The sequence below is a fragment of the Scyliorhinus torazame genome, chromosome 11 (genome assembly GCF_047496885.1).
Source record: "Scyliorhinus torazame isolate Kashiwa2021f chromosome 11, sScyTor2.1, whole genome shotgun sequence".
Classification (NCBI taxonomy): domain Eukaryota; kingdom Metazoa; phylum Chordata; class Chondrichthyes; order Carcharhiniformes; family Scyliorhinidae; genus Scyliorhinus; species Scyliorhinus torazame.
In genome coordinates, this window is record NC_092717.1 from 96,461,140 (window position 1) to 96,476,953 (window position 15,814).

The window sequence follows — 15,814 nt, forward strand, 5'->3', positions numbered from 1 at the left end:
CTGCAGAAAGTAAGGAGGCATGGGATAGTGGGAAATTTGGCCAGTTGGATAACAAATTGGCTAACCGATAGAAGTCAGAGCGTGGTGGTGGATGGCAAATATTCAGCCTGGATCCCAGTTACCAGTGACTTACCGCAGGGATCAGTCCTGGGTCCTCTGCTGTCTGTGATTTTCATTAATGACTTGGATGAGGGAGTTGAAGGGTGGGTCAGTAAATTTGCAGACGATACGAAGACTGGTGGAGTTGTGGATAGTAAGGAGGGCTGTTGTCGGCTGCAAAGAGACATCGATAGGATGCAGAGCTGGGCTGAGAAGTGGCAGATGGAGTTTAACCCTGAAAAGTGTGAGGTTGTCCATTTTGGAAGGACAAATATGAATGCGGAATACAGGGTTAACGGTAGAGTTCTTGGCAAGGTGGTGGAGCAGAGAGATCTTGGGGTCTATGTTCATACATCTTTGAAAGTTGCCACTCAAGTGGATAGAGCTGTGAAGAAGGCCTATGGTGTGCTCGCGTTCATTAACTGAGGGATTGAATTTAAGAGCCGTGAGGTGATGATGCAGCTGTACAAAACTTTGGTAAGGCCACATTTGGAGTACTGTGTACAGTTCTGGTCACCTCATTTTAGGAAGGATGTGGAAGCTTTGGAAAAGGTGCAAAGAAGATTTACCAGGATGTTGCCTGGAATGGAGAGTAGGTCTTACGAGGAAAGGTTGAGGGTGTTAGGCCTTTTCTCATTAGAACGGAGAAGGATGAGGGGCGACTTGATAGAGGTTTATAAGATGATCAGGGGAATAGATAGAGTAGACAGTCAGAGACCTTTTCCCCAGGTGGAACAAACCATTACAAGGGGACATAAATTTAAGATGAACGGTGGAAGATATATGAGGGATATCAGAGGTAGGTTCTTTACCCAGAGAGTAGTGGGGGCATGAAATGCACTGCCTGTGGAAGTAGTTGAGTCGGAAACATTAGGGACCTTCAAGCAGCTATTGGATAGGTACATGGATTACGGTAAAATGATATAGTGTAGATTTATTTGTTCTTAAGGGCAGCACGGTAGCATTGTGGATAGCACAATTGCTTCACAGCTCCAGGTTCGATTCCGGCTTGGGTCACTGTCTGTGCGGAGTCTGCACATCCTCCCCGTGTCTGCGTGGGTTTCCTCCGGGTGCTCCGGTTTCCTCCCACAGTCCAAAGATGTGCAGGGTAGGTGGATTGGCCATGATAAATTGCCCTTAGTGTCCAAAATTGCCCTTGGTATTGGGTGGAGGTGTTGAGTTTGGGTAGGGTGCTCTTTCCAAGAGCCGGTGCAGACTCAGGGTGCCGAATGGCCTCCTTCTGTACTGTAAATTCAATGATAATCTATGATTAATCTAGGACAAAGGTTCGGCACAACATCGTGGGCCGAAGGGCCTGTTCTGTGCTGTATTTTCTATGTTCAATGTTCTTTAAGAAATTTAAAAAATCTAATTCAATAAGGTGAAACTTTTTCAAAGAATCTTTGCAGTGAGACTAACAGTAGTGAAATTTATCATCAATTTACTTGATTTCTCATTGATTGCCTTCTCGGAGTACCAACAACGTAGCCTCTGGAGGGCGGCACGGTGGCGCAGTGGTTAGCATTGCTGCCTCACGGCACCGAGGTCCCAGGTTTGATCCCGGCTCTGGGTCACTGTTGTGTGGAGTTTGCACATTCTCCCCGTCTTTGCGTGGGTTTCGCACCACACCCCAAAGATGTGCAGGATAGGTGGATTGGCCATGCTAAATTGCCCCTTAATTGGAAAAAAAAATGAATTGGTTACTCTAAATTTATTTTTTAAAACGTAGCCTCTGAAGAAGCATAGAATCACTGACAGTAACAACTAGATTTTTTTGTAATTCTGCACATGTCTGGTCCCCAGAGGTTGCTACCGGTTTCAGTGGAGTAATGAACGTGAATACTGATCATTTCATTGTCATGACCGCCGCAGGGCAGCACGGTGGCGCAGTGGGTTAACCCAGCTGCCTCACGGCGCCAAGGTCCCAGGTTCGATCCCGGTTCTGGGTCACTGTCTGTGTGGAGTTTGCATATTCTCCTCGTGTTTGCATGGGTTTCGCCCCCACAACCCAAAAGATGTGCAGGCTAGGTGGATTGGCCATGCTAAATTGCCCCTTAATTGAAAAAAATAAATTGGGTACTCTAAATTTAAAAAACAAATGACCACCGCAAAATCCAGCTACTAGTATCACACTCCCGCTGAAATAAATATTTCTGTACAACAGCACATGCCATTTATGTACATGAATTTCTAGTAAACAATCTACCTTTTATAAATATGATCATAATATCTAAATATTAATCACATTTTCATTTAATTAGGCTATGACTAATCTTTGAATTATTAATTGTTTCAAATTGATTCCAGTCGAACTTTCAATCTACCCCAAATCACTTTCTCTAAGATATAATCAGAGTTTTTCTGTACTAATTGCCTTTTTCTCCGCACCAATCGTAAAAGGAAATACATTTGACTGTGATCACATATCCACTGGCATTCATGCACAACTTATAGTACATTGTAGCCTATTTGAGTGATTTTAAATTTCACACTGTCCTTATCATTAAAGATATTGGGCAGGATTTTCCGTTGGTTGACGCTGGAAACTCAATTGGGCGGAGAATAGGTTCCGACGCTAAAGTCGCAGCTGCCGATTTGACGTCAAATCGCAATTCTCCGTCACCTCGACAGCAGCGTCAACGTGGTCCGGTATGCACGTACAGTAAACACTATTTGCATATCATTAGCGGTCCTCACCCGCTATTCTCCGTGGACTCCGCGATTCTCCGCCTCCGATGGTCCGAGTTCCGATGGTCCGAGTTCCCGATGGCGCGGTTCACTTGTGCTTTTAAAAACTGTGAAACTGGCATCTTGGCTGCTGAGGGAGAGATGGGGGGGTTCAACATCAGATGAAAGTGCCCAACATCGCCATAGGTTGATGATAGTTTGATGAATGGCTTTTGCCGAGAGGAGAGCGGGGTGGATAGGCAAGGAGCACCATTGCCGCAGCTGGACAGGCAGCCATGCAGCTGCTCACGCTGCTGACGGCCCACTGTGAACTTAGGTCCACATGTTGTATGGGTGTCCCCCTAGGCCACCTGCCTAGCTACCCTCTGGCCCCAGCCGACCCATCAGCTGTATGGGCATACTCCAGCACAACCAGTGCCACCTTGTTGGCTGGGATGAGTGTGTGTGGAGATTGTAATGTGTATATGCGGCTGCAGCTTGTCAGCCTCCCGAGTGTCAATGACGGACCCGGCGAACCTTGCACTGTTTTCCAATGAATTCAATTGTGTTCCATGTGGCTAGCCCCTCCACAGTCGCTGAATCGGTCCAGGTTCGGCACCAGTTTTGCTGTCGTGAAAGTCCATAAATCCTGCCCCGGCATCAACACAGTCTCAGGAACGGAGAATCCCGCCATCAACACTTAGGAACAGAGAATCCCACCCATTATGTTCTCTTTAGATAGTGTATTACTGTTTTTTCTGGACTTAATATGGAGTAGTTGCATCATCAAAATGTGGAATTCACTGATACAATTATTTCATAATGTGATGTAATCATTTCTAATGTAATTGGAGCTGTAGTTAATATTTTGTGCACCAGCATAATGTGAATTAGCAATTTTGCTGTGGCTCAAAACCAAGTACTTGCCTTTATCCAAAATATATATATTTTTAAATAAAAGATGAACATAATCAATTTCTATACCAGTTTAACTATTTTAAGTGATGATTTAAAATACCCATAGCAACATTGCATCCCAGATGGTTGAGTGGCCTTTTATTTAATGTTTATTCCTGTAGAATATTGTTTGTACCGTACCAGAGTCACACCTTTACTGTGGTATTACAATTAAAAGTCGTTTTGGAAATTTTGTACACTTTGAATAGAATTTAAAAGCTGCTATATTACAGAGAATCTTTAAAATGTTCTTTAGTATTAAAAATTAAAATGGACATACAATATCATGAAATGTTTTTTCTCTGGATGGCAGTGGTTATGCTGCAGTTGACTTCAATGTTCCAACCTTGACAAGAAGGGAAAGAAGTCTGATCGCTATCTATTAACCTCAGCTAGAAAGTAAATAAATATCGGGTGAAGGCAGGGTATGGTTTGGGTTTCTGCCATTTCCTTATTATTCGCTTTGCTCCTTATGTTTGAATATAAACAGAAAATGCTGGAAATACCCGGCAGCATCTGCAGAGTGAGATACAGGCCATATTTGACCAGTATCGTCACACCTGACTCCGTGATGCGGCAAGGCCGTTAAATCCCGTGAGAGGTCTCTCACAAGATTTGCAACGCACAGAGAGCCTCGCAAGATCTGGATCTTGCCCTTGTTGGGTGAGATCCAGATTAACATATTTAAATGAGCCATTTGGGTTATTTTAATATGTTCGCATTCGATTCTCCCGAGGCATGTAAATGAACGCCAGCGCCTGGGAGAACTCATCATGGCACTGGTCCACACAACGTGGACCAGGCGTAATGGTACTGGGGTTGTCTCCCAGGCCATGGGAGGCCCCAAGCTGGTCTTGCTCTAAGCAGGGCGGGGACCCTGGCACTCCTGCCAGCCTGGCACCCTGACAGTGCCACCTTGGCACTGGCAGGGTGCACTGCCAGGTTGGCCAGGCCAGAGATCGGACCCAGGGGTGCCCTGACCTCAAGAAGTGAGGGGGGGGGGGGTGCTTGGGGACCCCGTAAGAGGTAGGTTGGGGCAGTGGGAAGGGGTGGGAGTGGGGAGCCTGAGGTGGGGTCGAGAGATCGGGGCTGCTTTTTAAAATGGCACTCCGATTTTTTTCTTGCACTGACATGAGGTAAGTGCTGCTTGGGGCGTTCCCGACAAAGGCCAGAAAATAACAACAAGAGTCCCATTTGATAGTGGTATTGGTTCTCGGCACTTGTAGCGCCGAGAAACACCCCACTATACGTGCCCAAAACAGAACTCTGTTTTTTGCGCGGTAAATCGCGCCCACAGAGTTAATATTTCAGATCAATGGCCTTTCATCAGGAACAGGAAGATGACAGAAAAATAACAGCTAATATTGAAATACACCTTTAATGTAATAAAACACCCCAAAGTGCTCCACTGGATCTAGAAACAAATTGATACCAAGCTATCAGATATCAGGACAGATGACCAAAAGCTTATATTTTAAGGTGTATCTTAAACGAGGACAGTGAGGTAGAGAAGCAGAACATAACTGGCTTTGTGCAAGTAAAGGGGGAGTGCAGGTGGTACAGAGTGGGATAAAGAACAGAAGATATGGGGCTGGGTTCTCTGTTTCAGCGACTTAAGCGCCGGCGCCAGCGTAGCATGCATGGTCTTTTACGACCAAAAAATCGTGCGAAACCCTCACCGCTTCCGGGACCAGAAACGGCTGGGTCCCGGGCCGCATATGCGCACGGCTGACGACTTACAGCGGTCACACCGTACAACATGACACCGGCCATGCGTAAACCCGATCCACAATCCCACAGCCCGCCCGCCAGCCAGTGGCACGGGTCCCGGCCGAGTGTGGCAGCGCTGGACACAGGCCACATCCACCATGGCGGGTTCCCTCACGGCTGAGACCACACGTGTCCTGTGCCGTTGGGAACTCGGCCCATCAGGAGCGGAACACCACAGGAGGGCCGGCCAATGATGCGCCAGCACCATTGCAACGGCGTGCGTCGCGATGACGCCATTTCGGAGGGGGCGGAGCATGGCTGAACAACATCAAACTGGCTCGGATTTCGGCACGGAGCCCATTCTCCGCCCATCACCGAACACGATTTTGCGTTGGGCAATGGAGAATTCCGCCCAAGGTCTGTGATGAGGTGGAAAATGAAATGATGAAAGAGCTGATAGTGCAAAGCTAAAAGGAATGATAATGGGATTAGTAAAGAAACAAAAGTTAGATGCAATGGAGACATAGAAACTGGGAGAATGGAATGCAGTCTTTCCAGGAAGCTGAGTTTGTATAAGTGTAGTCAAGGATAGTAAATATCTGTTCTGACAACACAGCCTTCCATACTAGTGCTGTCTTTTTCCTCAACTGAGAATTCCTCTTTATCGAAGTTGGCAGGGCCTTTGACCATGTCCATTTCATTTTGCGCACTTCTGCTCTCATTCCTTCCCCTTCCTCCCAGAACCAGGTTTTCCTTGTCTTCTCTTTCCTCCCCACCAGCCTCCATATTCAACAGTATATCCTCCACCATTTCTTACACCTCCAGCATGTTGCCACTACCAAACACATATTTCTCTCTTTGTCCTTTCAAAATGCTGAAGAAATGTTCCATCCAAACTATCCTGGTCCACTCCTCAGTCTCTCCCAACACCCCCTCCCTTCCCACAAGACTTTTCCATGTAAGTGGAGGAGGGACAATACCTGCGTTTTTACTTCCTTTCTTCTCGCCACCCAAAACCTCAAACACTCCCAGGTCAGTGATTTACTTATACCTCTTTCGATTCAGTGTATTTTGGTTTCAGTCTTGTGTTTACTGCTAACTATGTGATCTCCTCTACATTGTAGATCAAATGCAGGTTGGGTGACCTCTTTGTAGAATAGATCTGTTCAGTCCTTGAACTTGACCCCAAACTTCAATCACCTGATGATCAGTTCTCCATCTTGCTCCCACTCTGAGCTTTCCATCTCCAGTCCCTTAGTGTTCCAGTGAAGCTCAATGCAAACTCGAGGAACAGCACCTCATCTTTCAACGAGGTAGTTTAAAGCCTTCTGGACTCAATACTGAACTCAACAATTTTAGATCGTACCCTGCCACCATTTTGTTTCTGTTCTCTTTGCTGATTTTGTTTTTTTCTCTCTCTTCCATCTTTTCCTTTCAGATGGTACTGTTCATGATTCACACCTACTCTAGCCACATTTTTTGCTTCTTGACTTGGTTCCATTTCAACTTGTATCATCAATTCCTTTGTCATTTAATCTCCTGCCTTCCACACCTTTTGTTTGTTTATCAAGCCTTCTCACTTTCACTTGTTTAGAACATATTAATCTCTAATTTCTCCACTTTTGACTGATGCGGGTTAAGGTAGCCAGCCTGCACTCCTGTCCTTCCAGCTCCATGGCTTGGAAGAGTATTTCACATATCTCCACCGCCTCCCATGTCCTCAATTTTTATGGAGTCAGGCCATTCTGTTAATGAATGTGATACACAGCATCTCAGTGGAGCTGTGGACCACAGGGGATCTCTAGGCCTGAGATGGCAGCCAAGAAAAAAACATCCGTTCTTGCCTTCTTATGAAGCCGTCAATCAACCACAGTCATTCACAGGTTCAATTTCAGCAATTTTTTTTATTGAATTCACATTTTCTTAATATTTAAATTTTTATTCAAGGAAACACGCATTGGCATTGAAAAACCACACCAAAGAAATAATAACTTATTACAAGATATCGAAATGAGAGTTAAACAAAATTTATAATAACAATAACCTTTTATTGTCGCAAGTATGAAGTTACTGTGAAAAGCCACTAGTCGCCACATTCCGGCACCTGTTTGGGTAAGCTGGTACGGGAATTGAACCTGTGCTGCTGGCCTTGTTCTGCATCACAAACCAGCTATCTAGCCCACTGAGCTACACTCCCTTCTGCAACAATGGGCGGAATTCAATGGAAAAACGTCTTAAGTTCATTTGTGGATTTTTCAGGGAATTTCCTGCCGGCGAGTTCCCCACCACTATCCAGTGACATTTAATCACTTTGGGTCCTGGAGAGTCTCTCATCGGTTTAGCCCACACTTGAAATTTTATTCAGCACTGGGGAGCTGAACACAGCGATCGAGTCGTCATTTTGAAAGGGTGCCCCGATCTCAAAGTGAGCTTATGGGTCTCCACATTCCCCACCCATGGGCAATGACCCCCCACCCCCCCACACACACACACACGCACATGGGCACTCCACCCCCCTTCTCCCCCCCCCTCAGACCCTTGGCAATGTCATCATGGCACCCAGGCACATGCCACCCAGTCACCTTGGCAGTGCCAGGGTATCAGTTCCACTATACCAGGTGGGCATGCCAAGGTGTCCGTGTTCCAGGGGGAGGGCCAGGGAGCCACCCTGCACTGACGCTCACCACCCAGGGCTCTCCGGTCCTGTCCCGCCTGGTCCACGTTTGGATCAGTGCTGAACGGCGCCCGGCTGCGGCCTCGCTGGGGAGGCCGGTAGATCACGGGAGGCCAGTAAATCCCGGGTAAGCTAGCTGAAGTGGGTTTAAAATCGACTTTGGCGAGCGCCATGTGGTCATGGCCCTTTTGGGCGTGATTCTGACTCCGACGTCTCGCGGGATTTGGCTCGATCCTGCGAGGGCTGTAGGCTGCCGAGAAATCCGCGGGAGGCCTCTTCCAGCAACTACCTGATGTGTTGCATTCTTGCTTGAGCGTGGTGGGTCGCGTCCTATGTTAACATTTCCTGAAGAGCTAAGTATATTAGCCATTCGTGAAATTCAGCCAATAAAAATTCAAGCCAATAATTCATAATGAGGTAATATGGCAACTGGATCAACAGAAGCAGGCACCTGATTTTTTCCTGATGGCCTCAGACAATGTTAACACAGCTGACAGAGGGAAGAAAAAGCATTGTTTGACATCTCTTTAACCTTGTAATAAGTTATTTCTTTGATGTGTTTTTTTTTCAATGTGCGCTATTCTTCGACCTCGTTGTGCTCTCGCTCGAGCGAAACGAGGCTATTGAATAGCCTGAGAGGCCAAAAACGAGAAACGTGCCATGCACCAAACAGATTGCGAAGCAACCGGCCTGCTCCCGTAGGCGAAATCGGGACCTCGCCGTAGCCTGGCGAGAAACCAATTCTTGTCACTTAAGCCCTATTTCCATACAATTAACAGAAGCCACCCGTGTCCCAACTCATGCTTCCCGTCTCCAGTCCATTAAATCTACAGAAGCAGCCATTTTCTATTTTTATTTCAGATTTGCAGCATTCATAGTACTTTGCATTTGCCCGTGCTTGAATAGTCTGCACATTACCTGTGTGTACACATGAGAATAGTTAACTGATGAACAGACAGGAGGATGGAGCTATACGCATGCGCCATTACCTTCTGGTTTAGAGAGAGTAGAAAGTACGTTGAGGATTAAGATAATTTGCTGAAGGTCGCCAACAGGTCAAGCACTAGGTAGTTCCCAACAAGAATTTTGGCCTTTTTGCCTAATTTCTGGGGTTATGTCTTTGAAACATCCCATCAGTTTGATAATATAAGGTACCCACATTAACATGACGCCAAGTAAAGCCCGCAGAAAGAAGACTATGGACAGAAATTTGTTGGCGGACTCGGCAGCTTCACGAGGCTTCTCAGTGGAGAAAATGGCGGAGGCTGTGACTGTAACTCTGGCCACTCTAATCATGGCCGATATGCTTGCTGGTGTACGAGCAACAGAGTTCGAGAAACTGGTGTTATGCCTGGAGACCTTCAAAAGTCAATTGAGGAAGCCCTGGGTCCCGTAGAGTTGAAAGTGGAAAAAACCTCTGAAAAGGTAAAGGAACATGGTGAGGTGATTAAGGGTATGGAAACAGCTTTGTCGAAGTGCGGCGAGCAAATTGCCTCTCTTGAGGCTGAGATCTCTCTGGTGGCCAGTGAGAATAAGATGCTGAGGGCTAAGGTTGACTGTCTCAAAAACCATTCGAGGAGGCAGAATCCAAGAATTGTGTGGTTGCTGGATGGTGTGGAAGGTCCGACTCGCACTGTGTACTTTTTGCAAATGTTTGGGAAAATGATGGATGAGGGTGTATTCACGTCCCCTCCAGAGCTGGAATGGGGCCAACGGACATTCTGTCAGAAGCCCTGGCCGAACGAATCACCACGGGCAGTCACTGTACGGTTTCATAGCTATCAGAAGGAATGGCTCCTGAAATGGGCCAAGGAGCATCAGGCCTGCAAATGGGAAGGTCACATCATCAGAATCTGCCAAGTTGTTGGAGCTGAGCTGTCAAGGAGGCGGGCTGTTTTCAACAAGGCCGAAGCCGCCCAGTATAAGAGTAGTGTTCAGTTTGGGGTGATGTACCGAGTGAGGCCGCGAGTAGCATTTGAGTTGAAAGACTTATTTTGTTGCACCGAAGGAGGTGGATGCCTTTGTTAAAAAGGATGGGCTCGATTTGAGTAATTGTGTGTTCTTTTGAGTTTTCTAATTGTTGAAGATGGGAAGGAAAATTGGGGACCCTTGCATATATGTGTTGGTATTTCTTTGTTTTTTGGGTAGGATAATTGTTTCACGTGTTGGATCTTGGTGTGGGGCTGTTATGAGGGATGTTGGTTTATATACTGTTGTTGCTACAGGAAATATATAGTTCCAGGTGGGAATATTTTTTCAAAGAATTTTTGTTTAACTCTGTGTCCATGGGACAGGCAGCAGTTTTTTATTTTGTTTTTACCCTGGGCGGTGCTGTCCTGTTAGCAGTAAAGTCAGTTAGCTAAGGGGAGCAAGGTGGGGAGAGTTTATTCAATTTTATTTATATTTTTAATTAGGAGGAAATTTAGCATGTCCAATGTCCAATCCACCTACCCTGCACATCTTTGGGATGTGGGGGTGAGACCCACCCAGACACTGGGAGAATGCTAAGTTTTTTGAGGCGATACTGAAAGGTACTGGACAATGCAAACGGGTAAACTGGCCGTGATGGGTTCCCCGTCGAGTTCTATAAGAGGTTTGCGGGTCAGCTGATTCTATTAATATTGGACGTGTTCACGAACTCTTTGTCCTGGGGTTTATTGCTTGCTACACTTGCACAGACTTCTATTCCTCTCATCCTGAAGAAGGACAAGGACCCCACGGAATGTAGGTCATATCAATGCAGGTGCCAAACTGCTAGCCAAGGTGTTGGAGATGCGATTAGAGTCCTGTCTCCCAGAGGTGGTTGTGGAAGACCAGACCGGCTTTGTCAAGGGTCAGAATTGTCGGCCAATATACAACAGTTGTTGCATATTGTTCTTTCCCCCTCTCCTGTGTCCGAGCCAGAGGTGATTGTATGGTCCATGGTTTTAATGTTGCATAAAGCTAGTGTCCGCACTAATGCCTTGAGCTCGGGGTACGTTTTGTTCAACAAGGGTACAAGACTGGGGTGTCAACTATCTGCTTTTGTTTGCCTTACCGATGGAACCTCGGGATCCGAAGGGTGCTTCTCCAGAGGGATACACAGTTGGTGGGGGAGGTTTAGTGTTATCCAAGTAGCTATTTTATTACTGGGTGGCCAACATTGAGAAGGTATTGGGGCAGGTTAGCGATCCAAGTTCCAAATGGGGACAGATGGAGGCAATCTTGTAGGAGCTCCAGTTTGGGTGCCTTGGTGACTGCCTCACGTCTGTTCTCCCCTGCAAGGTTTTCTTCGAACCCGGTAGTAATATCCGCCCTGAGGATATGGAAGCAATTTAGACAACATTTTAAGCTTAGCTCCATGTCATTGTTGGCCCCTATTTGTATAACCATCTTTTTGATGTCAAGTTTAGATTTGATGTTTCGGTTGTGAGATGGGAAGGGTCTTGAGAGGTTTGAGGACTTGTTCGTGGAGGGGTGGTTTCCCAGCTTTGAGGAGCTGTCGGTAAAGTTTCAACTTTCTGGGGCGAACTTGTTCCGATACTTCCAGATTCGTAACTTTGTACAAAAGACATCATCATCCCTCCTGTTGAGGAGGATTCTGTCTTTAGCCGAGTCTGGTGGGGGAAATATTTTGGATATCTATGGTCAGCTCTTATCAGTGGAGTCGGCCCCAGTGAATGAGGTAAAGGCAAAGTTGGACGGGGAATTGGGACCCATTTTGGATGAGGAGGTGTGGAGTGAGGCCCTTCAGAAGATAAACTCCACGTCCTCCTGTGCGCAGCTCACATGATCCAGTTTAAAGTGGTGCAGAGGGCTCATCTGACCAAGACTAGGATGAGTGGTTATTTTAAAGTATAACTTGTAACATCCGTTTTTATATGATTATATTGTTAAAAATGAAAATTCTTCAATAAAAATATATCCTTTTTAAATAATCTGCTGAAAATGAACTTTCACAATTATTAACCCCACAAGGAAAATATGATGTGGACTATATAGTTTTTTTAATGTACCTAAATGACCATGGCTGATGAGACTAAAGACTGAATTGTTTGTTTGTTTCTCTCTAGATACCATTGGCAACAACATGGATTCCAAAGAGGACAGCTTAAATTCTCTGACTCCAGTACTGAGGATAAGCCAACTGGATGCTTTTGAACTGGACGGAGCCTTAGAACAACTCGTGTGGTCCCAGTTTGCCCAGTGTTTTCAATGTTTCAAACCGGGTTTGTTAACACACTTTGAACCAGAACTGAAAGCTTTTCTACAAATTTTGTTGTGGAGATTTACGGTCTATTCTAAAAATGCAACAGTTGGTCAGACACTTCTGAACATCAAATATAAAAATGACTTATCTCGGGGACCAAAGTACCAGCCAATGAGTAAACATCAAAAATTATGGTATGCGTTATGCACTATTGGGGGCAAATGGTTGCAAGAGAGAGCCCACAATTTATTCAATAATCGCCCTCCAGAGTCAAGCATTCATAAGATGAAATATTTCATTACTTTTACAATTGGACTTTTGAAGGTGGCTGGACTATTGAATTTTCTCATCTTTCTTCAGAAGGGTAGATTTGCCACATTTCCAGAACGACTCCTGGGAATCAGAGCAGTTTTCTCCAGACCTCAGGGTTTTCGTCAAGTTGGCTTTGAATACATGAATCGTGAACTTTTGTGGCACGGCTTTGCTGAATTCCTAATCTTTCTTCTGCCACTGATCAATGCAAGAAAACTGAAAACTGTTGTCTCATCCTGGTTCCTTCCAGTAGGTCATCACCGTGATAATGATGGCACACTAGCTATCCACTGTAAAGAATGTGCCCTTTGTGGTGATTGGCCAACAATGCCTCATACAATTGGTTGTAAGCATGTTTTTTGTTATTATTGCATTAAAAGTAATTACCTATCTGATGCATACTTCACTTGCCCAAAATGCAACAGTGAAGTCCAAAATTTAGTACCTTTAATACCTGAAGTTTTCAAGTCAGTCTGATTCAAATATGCCTAAATCCCACTTCAGGATTTGAATACATTGGGTGGGATTTTCTGGCCGTTCACACGGGGGGGATCTTGCAGTCCTGCTGATGGCGTACCCCCACCGCATGTTTCATGGTGGTGTGGGGTGCATTCAACGGGAAGCCTCATTGACAACGGTGGGACCAGAAGATCCCACCGCCAGCTACCGCAGAACATCCTGTGGAGCGGGAAGAAAACCCCACCCAAAATCTGGCCTGGCATTTCAGTGCAATATTTCAATTGTTGAAGATGCCATCTTTTGGATAAGAAGTTAAAATAAGGCCACAATTACCTGCTTAAATTGATGTGAAAGATTACATGGTACTATCCACAGAGCAGGCAGTGAGTGCTCCCAGTATCCTAGCCAAAGTTCTTCCCTCAACCAATCCTATCATTAGAAACAGATTAGGCTACATTTTAATTTGTGCCAATTTTCAGATATCCTGAGAACATCATAAATGCAATTATTTTCTCAATAAAATAATCAAAACAACCAGTTATACATTTTTGGCTGCAGCACTAGAGATCTTTACTAAATAATTCACAGCAGAAATCATTTACCTTCCTCTTCTGTATTTTGCTATCTCTCAGTTAAGATCAAATTATATTATGTTCCTTTGCTATTAGTGTGTGTCTTTTCTGTGCTTTAGAAATCTAACCTACTCAATACAAGTACATGGACGAAATTAAGATAATTTCATTGCCAACTGACTATTGTGTTAATACGTTGTGCATTACAGAAGCATAGTCATTTGTTTTGATTAATTTGAGATCCCTTGTCCCAAGTATCATAATTTCACCAATGACATATAGAAATTCTTGAAAAGTGACCTCCATGTACTCTGTATTTGCATACCCAGCCCAAATTAATTTGCTTTTGAAATTCACTGTTCATTATCCTGAGTTCTGTATCTCAACTATATTTGAGTATCTAATTTGTCCTAACCTTAAATTTTGAGTATGGAAAATAACCATTTCTGTAGTGAAGTGATGATAGAAAAGCAGTGAAAGTAGTAGAAGTAGCTTTTAGGACTATTAGTCCACCTGCTTGATGGGAAAGAGGACGGGACACAAATGCCTATTAATTTCCATAACATTTTACAAGATAGTATATTACTAGGTCCATTGTGCCTGCCCTGAGCGTGAACATATTCCCCATATTGTTTAACAAAAATAGATATTTTCCAAATATTTATCCACTTCATTTTCTATGCTATTATGGACTCTGCACCTAACATGATTTCTAGTAAGGTAATATTCACTTCTTGGCAACATTCAGAAAGATTCAAAACATTCAAAAATTCTAGCTGTCCTTCATTTTGGTGATTTTAGTTTGGCCAAAAGTTCCAATAATCCTTGTAATTAAAGCCTCAACCCTGGTGTCTATATGTTACTACATCCCCTGTACCCTCTTCAAAGCCTCAACATTGTTTGTAATTTTAGGCACCCCAAACATTATTACAACAGTAGCGAGACCAATAAATTCTGTAGGTTTTGTATTCCATGCCCCTTTTTACAAAACCGAGGATATCAAATGACCCATGTTATTTTTTTTTTTGCAGCTTAATCAATTTTAGGAGTGGAATAAAGATTTAATTGAACTCCTGAGTCTATCAGTTCTTAGAATTTTACTTGTGCATGTATTTTATCTTTTTATTCTTCATCCCAAAATACAACACCGCATTTCTCTATGTCAAATTTAATCCAACATTTATAAACTCATCTGCTAATCCTTGAGGTCATTTCAGGTACTCAAGATAATGGACACTACATTTGTGTCACCTGCAAATTTTGACAGTTCTCCGTCTGCAAGTTCAAATTGCTTAAATATTTCAGTATAATTCGCAAAATGTTTTTGATAAAAATATCAATGCAAAATTATTTGGTTATTTAATTGATCCAGAGTTTAGTAAGCTTTACACTTTGGATGCCAATATTACTTCCATAATGATACAGTAGCAACTTGATGGCACAATGGCTTGGAGTCACACTTGATGTGAGGAGGCAGGCTGACTCATTTTATTGAAGTGAAAGAGTGTTGTACCAAATGCTTTTCTTTTATCAATGATCATTGCCTGTTGTAAACTTCAGGGTGGAGGGTTTCAGAAAATAGTAGCTAATTGATCTTTTTCAAATCTGGGGAAGATGGTGTATTCGTTTTAGGAGTACGTTTGTTGGCGAATGTTGTATCTATTTACATTAATAAAATGGTGATGCACACAAATATCTATTATATTAAGTTTATTGTATTAGTTCATTGCTTATGAGAGAAAATCTCCCTGCAGGAGAAATAGACTGGATTCTCGAACCATTTGTACTTCCTGTTACCATAGTATGAATCTGTTCCTTCATTTTATTGTCACCCAAAAACACTATTGTGATTGTTCATGCTTTGAGTTATATTTTACCATGAAGTATATCATTCATTATATAAGGGTATGTATAGCAGCTTTCCTTCTAGATGCTGGCAGTAAGTAATTCATCAGTTTCTCTGAGAAAACCAATTTCATTGCAAATATGCAGTAATTTCCAATCTTCCTGAATTGAGATGGGGGAGGGGGAAGCTAACAAACAGGCCCAATATGAGAAATGTGAAAGAAGAAAAATGCTCTGCTCAGTCTTTTAATGCAAAGGAATACCATCTGCTTTCTCATCAGTTTTGCAAAATAATCAAAAGGTAATCAGCCTGTCATTTCCTTATTCCTT

The 15,814-nt window shown here is 43.9% G+C and overlaps 1 protein-coding gene across 3 annotated transcripts in view; it reads left to right on the plus strand.

The window, feature by feature from the left end:
• The window catches only part of pex2 (peroxisomal biogenesis factor 2), a 42,606-nt gene extending 27,265 nt beyond the window's left edge, over positions 1 to 15,341 (plus strand). For all 3 annotated transcript variants that reach the window (XM_072467519.1, XM_072467518.1, XM_072467517.1), the window contains one exon: positions 12,160 to 15,341. In XM_072467519.1, the coding sequence (XP_072323620.1) occupies positions 12,177 to 13,085 (909 nt within the window). In that variant the 5' untranslated portion in view covers positions 12,160 to 12,176 and the 3' untranslated portion in view covers positions 13,086 to 15,341. The remainder of the gene's footprint in view (positions 1 to 12,159) is intronic.
• The last annotated feature ends 473 nt before the right edge of the window (positions 15,342 to 15,814 follow it).